The sequence below is a fragment of the Amblyraja radiata genome, chromosome 25 (assembly GCF_010909765.2).
Source record: "Amblyraja radiata isolate CabotCenter1 chromosome 25, sAmbRad1.1.pri, whole genome shotgun sequence".
In the NCBI taxonomy this organism is placed as follows: Eukaryota; Metazoa; Chordata; class Chondrichthyes; order Rajiformes; family Rajidae; genus Amblyraja; species Amblyraja radiata.
This window is the reverse complement of record NC_045980.1, coordinates 31,888,269-31,904,769: the sequence shown is the minus strand read 5'-3', so window position 1 is coordinate 31,904,769 and position 16,501 is coordinate 31,888,269. Positions and strand designations below refer to the sequence as shown.

Genomic DNA, 16,501 nt, shown 5'->3' with positions numbered 1-16,501 from the left:
TACGACTCTTTGGGCCGCTACTCACACCCAAACAGGCTTCACCCCGCGGTGCCGGCAACTCGCCAAAAAAAAATAGCATAAGTGGAACAGGCCATTAACATATTTCACATCGTTGCCATCATGAGAAGCAACCCATGCTATGAGTTGTCAGTTGACATGCAGAATGAGGAAGTGCAGAAAGACCATGGTAACTACTGTCAGTAATTGATTGTTACTTTATTGTCACATGTACTTGGTTACAAGGAATGCAAAGAGTCGCCTAATATAGGGTGACAACAAAGTTACAAAAGTATTCAGCATAGTCCCGATGGTCCCTCATCCTTCTAATCCCCCCCCCCCCTCCCCCAGACCGCTTGTTCTCGTGGACCCACCACTCCAGGTCCCTTTGTTCTCGGTGGCTCCCCCATGCCGGGTCCTTCTTTGTTCTCGGTGGCACATCCTCGACCGACCGCTGGGACTCATGTGGCACGTCCTCGGCTGATCGCTGGCACTCACGTGTGCAACGGCTCTCCGACGACCCTCCACTCTCACCGACATCCCTCCTCGCTCGGCTGCCAGGCCCGTCCTTGTCCTTTGTTCATGGCGGAGCTACCTTCTGCACTGGTGTAGCGTTCACAGGGAGCTCCAAACAAGTGAATTGGGGGCAATAGAATCAACACAACCTTGGTTAATCTTACCTTCAACATCTTACTTTCTCTCATCCATGCCCTGTTACTTTTAGACTTGACTGTTCCAATGTTCCTCTGGTTATCCCTGCATTTTACCTTACATAAAATCTGCAGCAGTCATTTACAATTCTGGTCCCCATATGTTAATTATCTCCAGATATTGTTCAATCTTTATAACTATCACTTTCCCCAGATAGTGCCTCTGAAATCTTCAGTTGGTAGTTTCTGGGCCTAAATTACCACGGAACATTTGCACACGGTGATTCACGAACAAAGCATGACCACATTCCCCAGATATTTCTTTGTGCTAAAATAGAAGCTGCAACATTTGGCTTGAGGTGCTGTGTCATAGTTATACATGAACAACAGAGTTTTGCACCACGTCCACTTTGGAAAGTTGAGCTTCAAGTTCTATACAGCTCGGTGTCTATCTAGGTTCTCATCCTTCTCCGAGGGTTGCCACCTTGTTGTGGTCAAGCTTGTATGTGGCTCCGATCCTGAAAGCTAAACTGTGTGGAGCTATGCTCCTGGCATGCACCCATGTTGTGCAGGTCAGCTGGGGAAGGTTGCTGACAGATCGCAGTCCTGGAAGAAGACCACAATGGCGGATGGTGGCTGGCCATTATGTGGAACACTATAACGGCTGAGAAGGCAGAAGAAAGCTGCTGCTGGGTGAGACACCAAACCATCGTGGAGTCCGTGCAGTTGAACTGGGCTCTGTCTCTGTCAAGGACCATGTGGTGGCTGTTCGTGCACTAGTCTCCCCATGTCAATAGATGTCATGTACAGGCATGCACCTGGAGGGACAATGAAGTGTGTGCATCCATCATAGATCTCTCCAGCCATCTCAAAGTCCACAGAAAGGACCGACCAGGAGGACAATCATACTTGACTTTAAGTGATCGTCAATGAGGTTGTCATCTTGGACCTCTGCAGTATCCAGAAACAAATTGGGCATATTTGCTATACTGCAATCAGCAGGTCAAGTTATTAACAAGTCACAATCCCTAAGCTTGTACTTCGAGATTATCGATATTACACTCTAATGTCAGCCCCTCAATGGTGATGAATCCAAACACTTTGTTCCCTTCCTTCAAAGTGCTAACTGAAGGTACATCCACCCCCCACCCCCCACCCATGTTTCCTTGCCAAAATCTGCATTCTTTGCATACTATAGCCAATATTAGTACAATTGTATTCTTTACAAGTGTCGCTTAAGAAATATTGAAGACTAATTTACTTGATTTTTTTCTTTGCTCTTCTTTCTCTTTAAACAGGCAATCAGACACATTTTTTTCTTCCTTAATGGTTGATTTATCAGACATTCCCATAGAACCCGGGATGTCTCTGTTTTGTACAGCTCAGTTGCGGAGCCATTAGCACATTCACTATCAAAGGCATCGGATTTCTCAAATGAAAGTCTATCCATGCCTCTACCAATCGGCCTCACTGTGAGTAGAAGTTTGTTTATATGCAAGTTAAATTCAAATCTCTCTGGGTCTGAAAGTAAACACATTGTGTCAGTCGAACAGACTGCGGCATTCAGTACTTATTAGTCAGGAACCAATGTAAAGAATTTAAAATCCTACCTCTTCAAAGAGATTGTTTAGAACCAATGAACAGATGAAGGATTTGCAATGCAAATGATTTTCCATGTTGATATATGAACCAAAGGTCAATGATCGAGATAAGAGATTGTACCATTGCATCAGTTTGCCTGAGCTTTCACTTCAGCTACTGTCAGCGCGTGGTCTCTTGTAAACCTGCTTCTGGATCACCTATTTAAAAAAAGGACCGGTAAGTCTATGGGAGGGGGACATTAAAGGGAGTGTGTACCTCGTGAGAGGATTTTGTTGCTTTTCTGTTACTGCAGTGGATTTTCATGGCATAAGTCATTCTGTGTTACCCACCTTAATTACACCCAGCCAATCAGCTGCCTCTTGTTTAATTCAGTCGACTGCATCACCCTAGTAGGAAAGGGATGAGCAGTATGGCTAGGCATTCAACTACATAGCTTTAAAAGGACAGTGCCTCGTGTAGATTCATTGGGGGTTGGATGAGCTTAAACAAGCTCTGCTTTGTGTGTATTGGAAAGTTTATATTCTTGCTTTTAAAATCCCTGCCTGTTTCTTCCTCTTTATCAAGTGTTTGAAATGGAGCAAGCAAAAGAGTTTCAAGGCATTGAGGAAGACCGGATAAGTACGGACGTCGATCGTCATTCCCAAGCAAGAAGTTCTAACATCAGTGTGGAGTCTGCTCCTTTTTCCAGCAGCGTGAAGCAGGGCGACACAGAAACCAAACTCCTTCAACAATGCGTGGAACAGCTTGAGCAGGTGGTAAAAGGGCCGCTGCAGAGTGAGAAAATCGATGAAGACAATTCAGAACAGAAATTAGATTTTACTGCTGTGAAACTTGAGAAGGACACTGAGAATGCAAACAGTGGAAAGAAAGCTGATTCAATTTGTGACAGGGATATAGAAATTAAAGATAATGTCTGGCTTGCTTCAGCATGCCAGCGTGCTGAAAATGAATCTGCTGGACAACAACAGGATTGGAAACGTCAGATAGCTTTTCCTTTACCATTACAGCAGAAATATAATATATCAGAAACTGTGAGTAACACTGAAGTGGAGAAAGTGGAAGAAGCATTTTTGGAGCCCATTAGGCAACAGTCTGAGGAGAAACCATTGAGTGAGAACTGGCTAAAGAACGAGGCTGAATGCCAAACAATGGGCCTCAACATGGAATCACTTCAAGGGAAGGACATTTGGGACGGTGAGGCCGTTTCAAGTTGCATTGTAAGTGAGCAAAAAGAAACTTTGGGGACAATATACGAAAGGGACGGAGCTGCACTTGCGTTGGCTGCGTCCGTGGACAAATACAATCAGAAAGAAGAACAAGCAGGTATTGCAGGAGAAGGAATTGAAAACACAACAGAAGATCTATGGATGATTACTACGGGTGATAATCAAGATGGTGACGAGGCTGTTGATGTTGAAGTGAAGGCTTGTGGAGGTGGCCGAGGGCTAAAGCGTTTTCTCTCTCAGACTGAGCTATATCTCGTCAAATCAGATCAACAAGCGGACCAGCTCGATGAAACAAGCCACTTGGCAGATCTAAATGCAGTTCCTTGTGGAGATGTAGCTATTCCCAACGTGATCCCACAGAGCGACCAATACACCCTGGCCAGCACCACAGATCTAAATTCAGAAGCTGGTGAAGCGAAGCAGACCGAACCAGAAAATGGAGATAAATGTATGGCGGAGAGACCCAGAGAATCTGCTGACGACAGTCAGAGTGCTGCACAGGATGGCAGTCCTGATGGAAAATCCAATTCATCCATCTCCTGGGTGAGGTCACAAATAGATAACGGGTCCAATCGTGCTGCCATTGCCGAACAAGTCAGTCAGTCAAACCAAACTTCAGAAGATGATTTTTACTCTGACTTCAGTCAGGCTGAGGAGAGCAGGCCAGGCAGCAGCGGACTGGTTGAAAGTGTATCCTGCAGAGAGCTGGACAGAGGTAATTCTCAAGAGCAGGCCGACACATCTTGCCATGTTGACTGGGTGCAGGCGAGTGATCTGGAGCAAGTTGTGTGCCGTGGAAACCAGAGTCAGTTTGATCAGAATGGAAAAGGTAATTCAGCTCAACAAGTTCTGAAAAGTGTATGTGGGTCTGCTCTGGACCAGGTTGCACCAGGTATGCAGCATGTAAACACAAGTGCAACTCTCTGCAGTGACAGGACCACTGATAAACTGCTCAGTCCATCTCACACGACTGACAGCAGTGGCCAGGACAAGCCGCTGCAGCAAGCAGACCAGCTGGCTGAATCTGATCAAACAGCAGAGAGGGTACAGACTGAAGACGGCCATCCTGATCTAGCAACACACAGCAAGAACGACCTGGTGCATTATCAGCAGCCCAGCAAAGCCAATCAAGCCCCAGAGGAGGGCCATAGTAGGGAAGAGAGTGAATTGTGCAAAACCGCTCCCAGCGTTCCTGTCGATGGGAGTGACCAAACTGACGACGGTGGGCTCCCTTCCCAAAATGTCAGCACGGAGATTGAATGTGGCAAAGGCCTGAAGGGTAAGCTGGCTGGTGTACCTGAGAAAGGCAGTGTTCCTGTCGACCTCACTGACATGAAGATTAGACAGGGAACAGAACATGTCCGCCAGCCACCTGATGCAGGTTCACACACTGGGATCAAAACAACTGCTAACGCTGCAGCATCAAACCGGCTTCCAGGACCCCTTGTGGTAAAAGACCAAGAAGTACCAGCAAAGATGTTGACCAACAAGGCAGATCAGATGACTGAGCCAAAGCCTGATTCTGAAGAGCTTGTTAATGTTTCTGATATTAAAAAAGCATTTGAGAAAAAGGACCAGAAAAAGAAGGCGCCAGAAGCAAAGAAGAAATCAGGTAATTTGTTCTTTTAAATAGTTCAGCATTTTGCAAAGGTGAATACGAAGCTGTTCTATCACTATATGACAATGGTGCTCATTTATTTCAGTGTCAGGAGTGGGAGTGCAAAATGGTTTAGTGTGATGCTATATTGGACTAGAAGGTGCTCGCCTGGCTAATCCTTTCGCTACAACTGCTGTGCAGTCTGACATTAAGGATGAAATGGAGAAAACATATACACAAAATATAATCAAGAGAGCGTGGCTGATAGGAGAGGTGTGCCAAGATTCTCTGGGAGAAAGGGGGTTGGCTAGATGGCGTTGTGGTGGTTGGTACAAAACATGTTGTTCAGGTGTTCACTGAAGTTTGTTGCACTGTACCCTAGCACAATCCAAATCTGCACTTGGTCAAGGTGTTGGGGAACAGACATAACTGATTTGGAATCATGATAAGGTGGAAATGAACAATTTGCAATATCATCCATCACCATTGATCAACTTGTGTCCCACCCACCACCACCGCGACTTGCACCCACTCACTCCACCACCTCTAATAACATGGCAGGACAATCAAGTGACCCGCCGTTGATGGTTGGAATCTGAAATGCAATTGTAACCAGAAAGGTTGAAAATTCAAGGGGTTTTTGAGGCTGACTTTTAAGTGTAGAAAACACAATGCAAAGTTCCACCTAGGCAGGAGGGACTGGGCAAGTTACATTTTTGCTCAATTGTTAAGTATACTGACAGGAAATTGTCAGGAAATATCAGGAATATTCAGACTCTTCAAGACAGGCAGTTAGGAATAAAAATGTTTTAAAAATGAAATGTAAAAGGTTAATTGTGCACACAATGTTGACTGATGAAATATTTGGTCTTGATTTGAATAAGGACTTCTTTGTACAGCGTGCTTGTTACTTGGAATGGGGAGTGGCAGAACAGAAACCAGACTTAAAATCTGAGCTACAAGTTACATCAGTTTGTTGTTTATCCCTACAATTGGCATAGTGGTGCAGCGGTAAAGTTGCTGCTTTACAGCACCAGAGATCTGAGTTTGACCTGGAGTTTGGTGCTCTCTGTATGGAGTTTGCACGTTCTCCAGGTGCTCCGGTTTCCTCCCACATTCCAAAGCCGTACAGGTTTGTAGGTTAATTGGCTTCTGTAAATTGTCCCTCGAGTGTAGTATAGAATTAGTGTATGGGGCTGGTCGGCCGAGGGGCCTGTTTCTATGCTGTATCTCTAAAACTAATTGGAAAAGTAACATAAGACAGAAATCAGCAGTCAATTTTGCACTAAAAGATGTCACTTACAGCTTCTGTGGTCTTGCTGAATTTCTTGGTGCTCTTGACCTCCATTTTATTATTTGCTTTTATTAATTTGGGGATTTGCAGTTGTGACTTTCATTCATTTGATTACGTTTTCAAGAAACATCAGCAGAATGACTATCAAGTGAAATGATAAACAATAGCAGAGCCCACGATAAGGATGCATAAGGATCCACGGTTGACTTGGTCGTTCAAATTTAGAACATTTGCGGGGCAAGTTTTTGTAAACAGAGGGTGATGGGTGTCTAGAACGTGTCGCTGAAGGCAGATGCGATAGTGACATTTAAGTAGCGTTTAGATATGAAGGAAATTAATGGGTATGGATCACATGCAAGCTGGGGTGATTAGTTTAACTTGGCATCTTGTTCGGCACGGACACTGTGGGCCGAAGGGCCAGTTCCTGGGCTGAAGTGTTATATGTTCTATGCATGTTAACACAAAGTACAGATGTCATAACGCCCTTAAGGAAAGGTAAGCCTCCACGGAATATTAGAGCCTTTAAAATGTAAAAAAAAGGTTGTTGTAAACTGAAACTTAAAAAAATTGCAGAAAATCTGGAACAACTCTGCATATCAGGCAGCATCTGTGGACGCAGCAATGAAGCTTCCTTATAACGGCCTGTCCTCACCCTGTCAGAGGTCTTTCATTTGTTCTTATCATTCCGCTCTCACCCTCTCTGAATCGTAAACTTGTTTTCTCTCTATCCCAGTTTTGATGAAGAATCTTTGACTTGAAAAATTAACCCCCTTTCTCTTTCCCTCTGATCTGCTGAGCATTTTAAGTATTTTCTGTTGTTATTGTGAAAGACGTACTTATTTGATTTGATCGGTTCGAGGAGAGGTATCAAAAATCCTTGGAGCCAAAGTCACAATAGCCAATTTATATTATCTGTACTTGGAGCTTGTAAAATAAGACAGTTCCATAAATTCTGGCATGATGTTCTAGCCCTGTTTCAATAACATACTATTTTGTTGAGTTCCTGATGAGGGCGGCCAAGACGTCTATTGAATATGAGCAGAAGCCTAACATCAGGTCCTCTGTAATACATTCACCTGCAAAAACACAGCGCCACTAGAATCTCTAATGACTAAAAAAGGGCACCTTTAGTGAGATAATACTGACATGGTCATGGAAATATAGATTTCTAGAATTTGTTTCAAAGCCTCAGAAATCAGGAAGCTTTGGGCCAATCTGTTCTAGTTGGAGAATGTGGAAGAACATGAATTTTGGGAAGCTATTCAACAAATGATGAACATAGAGAAGAACTCCCTTGCCCAAAGAGACTACAGGTTGAGTTAGAAGTCACAGGGTGCTGGAGTAGCTCAGCGGGTCAGGCAGCATCTCATGAGAACATGGATAGGTGATTTTTTTGGGTCGAGAAATATTGCCTATTCATGTTCAGTCTGAAGAAGAGTCCTGACTTGAAACATCACCTATCTACCTCGGGCTGAAGAAGTCCCGACCCAAAACAAAGCCTATCCATGTTAACCAGTCTAAAGAGTGGTCCTGACCCAAAACAGCGCCTATCCATGTTCTCCTGACACCCAGGTTACGTTAACCGATTAAGTTAACAGGTTCAATTTAATGAGGAGCTAACATTAGCAGGCTCCACTTTCCTGGACATGCAGTTACAAGTGCTTAAAGCTCCTTTGCTCTGCATTACTTCAACCAGACTTTAATTATAGATTCTTGATTCTCAGTTTTGAAGGCGAGCATGATTACAGAAGTGTCACTGACAGCTTATTGATGACATTCATTTAAGGCCCAGCCATTTAAACATAGTTACCTCGTAGATATCACCCTCTGCTGGAGGGACATGAAGTAAACAGAAAGGTGTCAGAAATTATCCCCTTTTTAGGAAGCCCCCATGGGATCGAGGATGACTTCCTTCCTTCCTTATGTGCGATTTGAGAATGACGATGAAATGATGTTGACTCTTCCTTGGTGGGGTAAGGGATGTGTGCTCTTTCTACCATTTATAATGGGTTTCTGTTTGCACCCAGTTAAGGGACACAAGATTTTTGGTGACACCCTGAATGTTCTTTTTCTACTTTAAATGGTCATGGACCAGGGATTCCATTCGTCGTTACATTATTTTCCAAGGATACTTTGAGAACATTGTTGAATAATTTTCTCAGTTCTCCTGGTAATGTCTCAACATGTTGGAACTCAGACTATTTTAAGAGGCTGTGTCATGCATGCAAATTCAGTCATGTGCCCTATTGGTGTTGAACATGTTGGTTCACTGATGCTACCAGTATTTAGATTATTGTAGCGATACTGAGTGGAAACAGGTCCTTCGGCTCACAGTGTCTGCCCGACCAGTGATCACCCCATTGGTGTTGAACATGTTGGTTCACTGGTTCACCAGCACTATCCTACCTGATAGGGACAATTTTCAATTTTTACCAAAGCCAATTGACCTACAAACCTGTACTTCTTTGGAGTGTGGGTGGAAACTGGAGCACCCATGGAAAACCAACGCAGTCACAGGGAAAACGTACAAACCCCGTACAGACTGCACCCGCAGTCAGGATCGAACACAAATCTCTGGCACTGTGAGGCAGCAACTCTACTGCTGCACCACCATGCTGCTCTTGGCACCAGTGGAAACAGATGATTTTGCAGTGGGATTTTGCGAAGGATTTGCTGGCTGCTGTAGGTCTGTGGAATGGGAAGGGGGCATTTCCGGGTGCCTTCTCTCCTCTAACAGCTACTCCACCGCAATGCCACGGTGTCGCCCATACTGAACTTGTTTGACATCTGAATGATAAGAAATAGGAGAACCCCTCCTTATTCCACATGTTGCTTCCATTCCTTTCAGAGAGATGCTGCCTGACCCACCGAGTTACCCCAGCACTTTGTGTTTGACTCCATACCAATATTGTAGCTCGTGAAAAGACTCAGGAATACCTTGGAATCCACCTCTCAATGAAATTCAGCTTTCCTATGCCAGCATGGCCTTTGACATCTAAGGAGAAGTACATTTCTCTCCTGTGCGCTGAGTTGTTTGCTCCAGGTAGTCCATACCTCTGAAATGTATAGGAAAATGGGAATCACTGCTTCCAAGTACACTGTGGTTTTTAGTCCAGATCTTGATCTTCAAACGTTCTTCTCCTGGAGGGAATGGAAGTAACATGTTGAACAAGGAGGGTGCTCCTATTTCTTATCATTCAGACAAGTCAAACAAGTTCAGTTTCCGGACACTGTGGCACAGCGGTGGAGTAGCTGTTAAGAGGAGAGAAGGCACCCGGAAATGCTCCCTTCCCATGCCACAGACATACTGTAGCAGCCAGCAAATCCATCCCAGTCTCACAAACACTCATTCATATGTATGGAGTGTCCATAAGTTGACCATGGGTAACCTGGGGAAGACCTATACATTGTAGCAACAGTATCCTCGGAATAAACTTACAAGTTTGCCACTGGTAGATGCTTCATGCAGCAGGAATACTGATTACTTTATGAAACAGTTACAATTTTTTATAGTGTTCTTAACTTCTATCAATGGTAGATACAGTGCTTTCAATGCACTTTGAAAATCTTTTCTTTTTAGGGTTTGCAAGTAATTTGTGCCATTGTGATAAACGCACATTAATATATTCATTTATAATTTATTCTCTGTTCTTGAAAGGAAAAGCTTTGGTTATTTTAAACAGGACATACTACAGTAACTTACACACAGACAGCAAACTGAATAATTTCCAATCAGTTATAGACTTTGTTACTAACATTAAATGGGATGATTTCAAGGTCAAAGCTACTATTATAAAACACTAAATTCTGCATGAACAAGACAACTTTGAGGTTTCCATGAAAGATTATAACTTTTATATCATACTTAAATAGCTGTTGTTGGCAAGGGTCGCTCTGGGGTCAAGATAATTGAACTAAACAGCTGTGGATCATGGACAGTAACAGGGATATAAGTGAGATTGTGGAAAGATACTGCACAGTAATGTGTGAGAACCAAGAGGGACTGTGGGGGGGTCAGAGTCGAGGGGAAATGTGACATTACTATTTATATATACCCGAGTCACTCTTTGTTTTAATTTTATACATCTACTAGACCAAGGGCAGAACCGTTGGGTCTGCTCCTCCAACGCAGCCGTTCCCTACCCGTAGCCCCCACGGGAGACGTGGTCCTCCAACTCAAGCGGCTCAGGAATGAGCAGTGCGGCTGTTTTTAAATGGCGTCTTTGAGGCGAGATGCGGGCGCCAGCAGCCATTATGGTCGCTGGCCAGCAGGAGGCGACAAAATGAGTGAGTGGGGGGGGGGGGGAGAAGGTTTTAATGAAAAATGTGGACATAAACATAACGAAATCTAATGAGGAGCGGATAGTTGGAATGGAAAGTGAAATGTCTTACCGAAATGGCTGCTTCTATGGGTGAGAAGCCAGTTTATTTTTGAAATATTGGGGGGTGAGAAGGATTTGATTAAAAACGTGTAGCTAAACACGACGAAATGTAATGAGGAGCGGATACATAGAAAGAAAAGCGAAATCTCTACCGAAATGGAAAAGATCTCGGAGATTGGCGAGCATCGGCCATTCCGATTGGACATCTGCGAGTATTGGGCATTGTGACATCACACGATGGAACGAATCAAAAGGCAGAAAGGCAGCCGGACGGCAGCCAGACGGCAGGTGGCAGGCACAGAGTTTTAATAGTAGATAGATAGATAGATAGATAGATAGATAGATAGATAGATAGATAGATAGATAGATAGATAGATAGATAGATAGATAGATAACAAGCTTGTTATCAACTGTACTGCTGCGCAGCGATAAAGATGCTGCCTCACAGCGTCAGAGACCCTGGGTCGATCCTGAGTTCGAGTGTTGTCTATATAGTGTTTGCACGTTCTCCCTGTGGCTGCGTGGGTTTTCTTCAGGTGCTCCGGTGTACTTCCACATTACAAAGATTCCAAAATATGGCGACTGTTCATTTGTGCATTGTGGGTTATGCAAAAGAATTTCACTGTACTGTGCAGATGTGACAATAAAGAACAATTGAATCATTGAGGTTTGTAGGATAGTACGGGTGATCGTTGGTCGGCGTGGACATGTTCGGCTGAAGATCCTGTTTCCATGGTGTATCTCTAAACCAGCTTTTATGCTTTTTTGCTTTTTGGGGCACCGTGCCGTAAACATACCCAGCAACTGCACTCTTCTGCCACAAGATGGAAGCAGGAAAGCACAAAGGTGTAGGTCTATTCCTGTACTGCCAGGGTGCAAGGTGGCCACCTATGGTAGTCATACTACCATAGCCATCCACTCTCATTAAACAGCCAGGTACAACACCATAACCCACAGGAACAGGAACACGGGCAGGTGCAGAAACAGAGACATGAGAGACGGAAGGTGTGCACCTGAGCCCATGCATTACTGGAAGTGGCCAGGTGTGACAGCAGGGGCGAGGCCAAGTGTGGAGTCAGAAACATGCCTATGTGCAGCTGAGAATGTGGACAGGAGTGTTGTTCTGCAACCGAGCATGTGGGCAGATGTGTGAATGGCTGCAGGCCAGGTGTGTGAGCAGAGTGTAGCCGGGAACAGGGCAGATCTGTGGCTTGGGCGAGAATTAGAGGCCGGGAATGTGACTGGGATAAGGAATGGAGACAGTGAATGTGGCTGGGGTGCGAAATCAAGCCAATAAATGAGGCTGCAATTAGGAACAGAGGCAGGGAATGGGGTTGGGACCTGGAATGGAAGCAGGAAATGGGGCTGAGGCAGGGTTGCGTCTGGGACTAGGAATGGAGTCAAGGAATGTGGCTGGGGCAGGTCTGTGGCTGAGATGAATAATGAAGACAGGGAGTGTGGCTGGGACAGGTTTGTGGCTGGGTTCAGGAATGGAGGCAGGAATTTGCTGGGAGTATGGCCAGCGATGCACAGAGAAAGAAGGGCAGTGCTGTGGCAGAGGGGATTGATTCCGAAGCAGGGACGATGAGAGTAAGAGGGGTAAAGGTAGGGGTAACGAGGTCCAGATGAGGTAGTGAAGAGAGAGGCAGTGTGTGTGTGTGTGTGTGTGTGTGTGTGTGTGTGTGTGTGTGTGTGTGTGTGTGTGTGTGTGTGTGTGTGTGTGTGTGTGTGTGTGTGTGTGTGTGCGCACACACACACACACATGGCAACAAGCTGAGCCATGCCTATGTGCACATCCAACAATGTGCAAGCACAATATCCATGCGGCAGTCTGTTTTCCAGACATCTTGGACCCCCTCCCTCTGGATCCAGGGCACACTCTATTAAGCTATTGTGGTAGCAGATGTGCAATGTCTACCCCACATTGAAATAAAGTCACACACAGGCAACTTCCATTCAGTAAGATTGACATGAAGACATTCAAAAGAAACGTATTGTCCAGATATTGATATAGTTTCACAAGGTGTTTTTCATTCTAACCTCATTCTAACCTGAGTTGCTATAGTCACAGAGAAACAGTATGGAAATGAACCCTTTGGCTCACTTATTCCCTTTATCCTGCATCTGTACACTGAGGACAGCTCAATTGTAATCGTGTATAGTCTTCCCACGGACTGGATAGCAGGCAAGAAAAAGCTTTTCACTGTAACTCGGTACATGTGACAATAAACTTAACTCATTGCCATCACAATGACCATCAACCAATCTTTTTGTGTTGCCATTTGAACACTTGACCTCTGATTTATCATTAATATTTTGTTGATTTTGGCAAAACATTCTCCATCATAACATGTTACTTGTAAAATGTGGAAAATTCAATAACTAATCGTTAAACATCTTAGCACAAGTTAGCATCTAACGTCACACTTTAACCACTCATACTTTTCAGTTTTCTCTTGCTGCTGATAGACTCCAGGAATTTGTCAGTGAGGCATTCACCATATTTAACACCACATCCTTGAAACTACCCTGAGTTCATTTACATTCCAGATTTCCTCACAACATTCGTACCATAATTTAAAAAAAATCTGCAAACCTTAGCAGCCAAATCGCAATGCTGCGAAATTGCAAGACCATCGTTTCAGTATTAGCTGTGGCACAGACTGCCTGTTGGTAATGGTGGTCAAGTTCGACTCCCACTTGATCGCAAAAGTCGAGGCTGGCTCGCCATTTGAATGCTGCACTGTTAAGAGATGCTGGTCCAAAAAATGCTTTACTATTTTTCAATGATGTTAAAACATAGTGAATCAGCCAAATGCAGTTTGTGAAAGTCCCATAAAAACTGGTATTTAAATTGCAAGGTTCACAGTACAGCATAGTTGAGATTCCCAGTCTCAATTTCAGGACAGCAGACTCTACTGATCTAAAACAAGTTCCCTGAGCTTCAGACACTTTCTGTCCAGGTTCATATCACAAATCAAGCAGCACTCTTCCCGCTGCAGGGTGTGCTCCAACAGGAGAGTACTCCCATGGGGGGCAGAAAGACTTTCCTGAACAGGCTGATACAAAACAGAGCCCACAAGAAGCATTCGTTTTGTGTAAGGGCACCCTCCAGGGCTACAATTATGAACTCCTAGCAGGGGGTTGTCAAGGGAGTGTTTGTGAGAAATGATACCACAGGAGTGCAACATATGATTACGTGCACTTTAGGGGAAGCCTGCAGTGTAGGCAAATCACTACATTCTGCCTGCTCCTCTGGGCTAAAGGAAAGAGACATAGAATCATAGGTAGACACAAAATGCTGGAATAGCTCAGCGGGATGGGCAGCATCTCTGGAGAGAAGGAATGGGTGACGTTTCGGGTCGAGACCCTTCTTCGGACTTCAGTCATAAAATCATACAGCACGAAACAGGCCTATCAGCCCAACTTGTCCAATATGACCAAAATCAATGACCCATCTACGCTAATTTCACCTGCACATGTTTGGTCAAAATCCCTCAAAATCTTTCCTATCCCAGAACCTGTCCAAATGTTTCCTAAACGTTGGTATAGTGACTGCCACAAATACCTCCTCTGGCAGCTCATTCCATGTACCCACCATATACAGGAAGTCTTTCCTGCGAAACACAAAGTGCTGGAGTAACTCAGCGTGTCAGGCAGCAGCATCCATGTCCTCCAGAGAGGCTGCCTGACCTGCTGAGTTACTCCAACACTTTGTGTTCTGCACAAGACACAAACATTTGCTGTTCCTCGTGAGGTATTTTCTCTATGAGTTTGAGTGGCTGCCCTAATGGAGAGCTGAAAAGCGAAAAGTGTGTTGTAATGGAGCTCCACAGTAGCAGGGAAGAGTGATCCTGAGGCTGTGAAGCTAGCAGTAATCATGGCATTAAACTAGGGGAGAAGAAACTGAGAAATATGAAAAGGTGCATTAATGAAAGATATGCAAAAAGACAGATCAAAGCCAGCAACGATGATCGAGGAAAGGTGGAGCCCATAATGGTCCATTGTTTGCTTGGGGAAGGTGATAACGTACAAACAGTGAAACTCAGCGGGACGACAGTGAAACTAGTACGACTTGGGTGGGGGAGGGACAGAGAGAACGGATGCAAGGGTTACCTGATGTTAGAGAAATCAATATTCATACCGCTGGGTTGTAAGCTGCCCAAGCAAAATATCAGGTGCTGTTCCTCCAATTTGCTTTTGGTCTCACTCTGACAGTGGAGGAGGCCCAGGACAGAAAGGTCATTATAGGAATGGGAAGGAGAGTTAAAGTGTTTGGCAACCGGGAGATATTCAACCGGGCAATATTCTACATTGTCAAGCAGATGGCAGTGTTGTAATTATACTGGAACAATTTGGACAGAGGCGTGGCTAGCTCTGGAGAGGCAGTGAGATTAGGGCCTTGGTCAGCTGAAAGCAAAACAGCAAATGGTAAAGTGATCAGTACAAATCAGGATTGTGTAAGTGTGCTGAATTAGAACAAAGAACAGTATAGGTAGACACAAAATGCTGGAGTAACTCAGCGAGAGAGGCAGCATCTCTGGAGAGAAGAAATGGGTGACGTTTCGGGTCGAAACCCTTCTTCTGCCTATTCCGCTGAGTTACTCCAGCATTTTGCGTCTACTTTCGATCTAAACCAGCATCTGCTTCAAACAAATGCCTCAAAACTCATTGGCCGGTGGTTCATTCTACAGCAAGACAATGATCCCAAACATACTGCTAAAGCAACAAAGGAGTTTTTCAAAGCTGAAAAATTGTCAATTCTTTAGTGGCCAAGTCAATCACCCAATCTGAACCCAATTGAGCATGCCTTTTATATGCTGAAGAGAAAACTGACAGGGACTAGCCCCCAAAACAAGCATAAGCTAAAGATGGCTGCAATACAGGGCTGGCAGAGCATCATCAGAGAAGACACCCAGCAACTGGTGATGTCCATGAATTGCAGACTTCAAGCAGTCATTGCATGCAAAGGATATGCAACAAAATACTAAACATGACTACTTTCATTTACTTGACTGTGTCAATTCATTTACTGTGTCCCAAACATTATGGTGCCCTGAAATGGGGGGGGACTATGTATAAACACTGCTGTAATTTCTACATGGTGAAACCAAAATGTATAAAAATGGCCTTTATTAAAATCTGACAATATGCACTTTAACCACATGTGATTTTTTTCTATTACAAATCTCAAATTGTGGCATACAGGGGCAAATAAATAAATGATGGGGTTTTGTCCCAAATGTTATGGAGGGCACTGTACTTCCCTCTGCAAAGAATATTGTTTATTCAAACAATTAGGCTTAAGCACCTTGATGCAGAATTGACAATGTTTGCAGATTTGTACTTGATATCATCCATTTATGTAGCTTCACTGGGCTTGAGCATTTTTGGCTTGGGAAATTGTGGTTGACAAAAGGTACTAGCAGCAGAAATACAGTGGGAATCATTGCTGGCTATCATTCTATTTTCCAACTATTTAATTTTGAAATCAAAAGGTCTTAGCTTAAGGAGAATGATTAGCTTGTAGGGTTCACGCTCAGTGTCAGGTGAGAGCTGAATGGTGTGAACAGAGTCGACTAAGTTGTGACCATAGACAGGTATATATGCATGAGCCTGTGAGTGAGGCACAGGAAGCTAATGAACCTGCACAAAGATGGGTGTGATAGGTATGCAATGCATGTAAGGCATTAGCCTTGCCCCAGTAGTGACACCGATATCTGAGTCAGAAGTTTGTTGGTTCACTTGCAGTC

General features: G+C 44.3%; 2 protein-coding genes across 2 annotated transcripts in view; both read left to right on the top strand.

The window, feature by feature from the left end:
- The first annotated feature begins 1,828 nt into the window (after positions 1-1,828).
- LOC116987184 lies at positions 1,829-4,751 on the top strand. Its single transcript, XM_033043061.1, has 3 exons — positions 1,829-2,465; positions 2,814-4,625; positions 4,663-4,751. The coding sequence occupies exons 2-3, from the start codon at positions 2,822-2,824 to the stop codon at positions 4,749-4,751; spliced, it is 1,893 nt and encodes a 630-aa protein (XP_032898952.1). The 5' UTR covers positions 1,829-2,465; positions 2,814-2,821.
- Positions 4,752-4,792: 41 nt separating this feature from the next.
- The window catches only part of coro1c (coronin 1C), a 119,803-nt gene continuing 108,094 nt past the window's right edge, over positions 4,793-16,501 (top strand). The window contains exon 1 of the mRNA XM_033043744.1: positions 4,793-5,087. Within this exon, the coding sequence (XP_032899635.1) occupies positions 4,808-5,087 (280 nt within the window). The 5' untranslated portion in view covers positions 4,793-4,807. The remainder of the gene's footprint in view (positions 5,088-16,501) is intronic.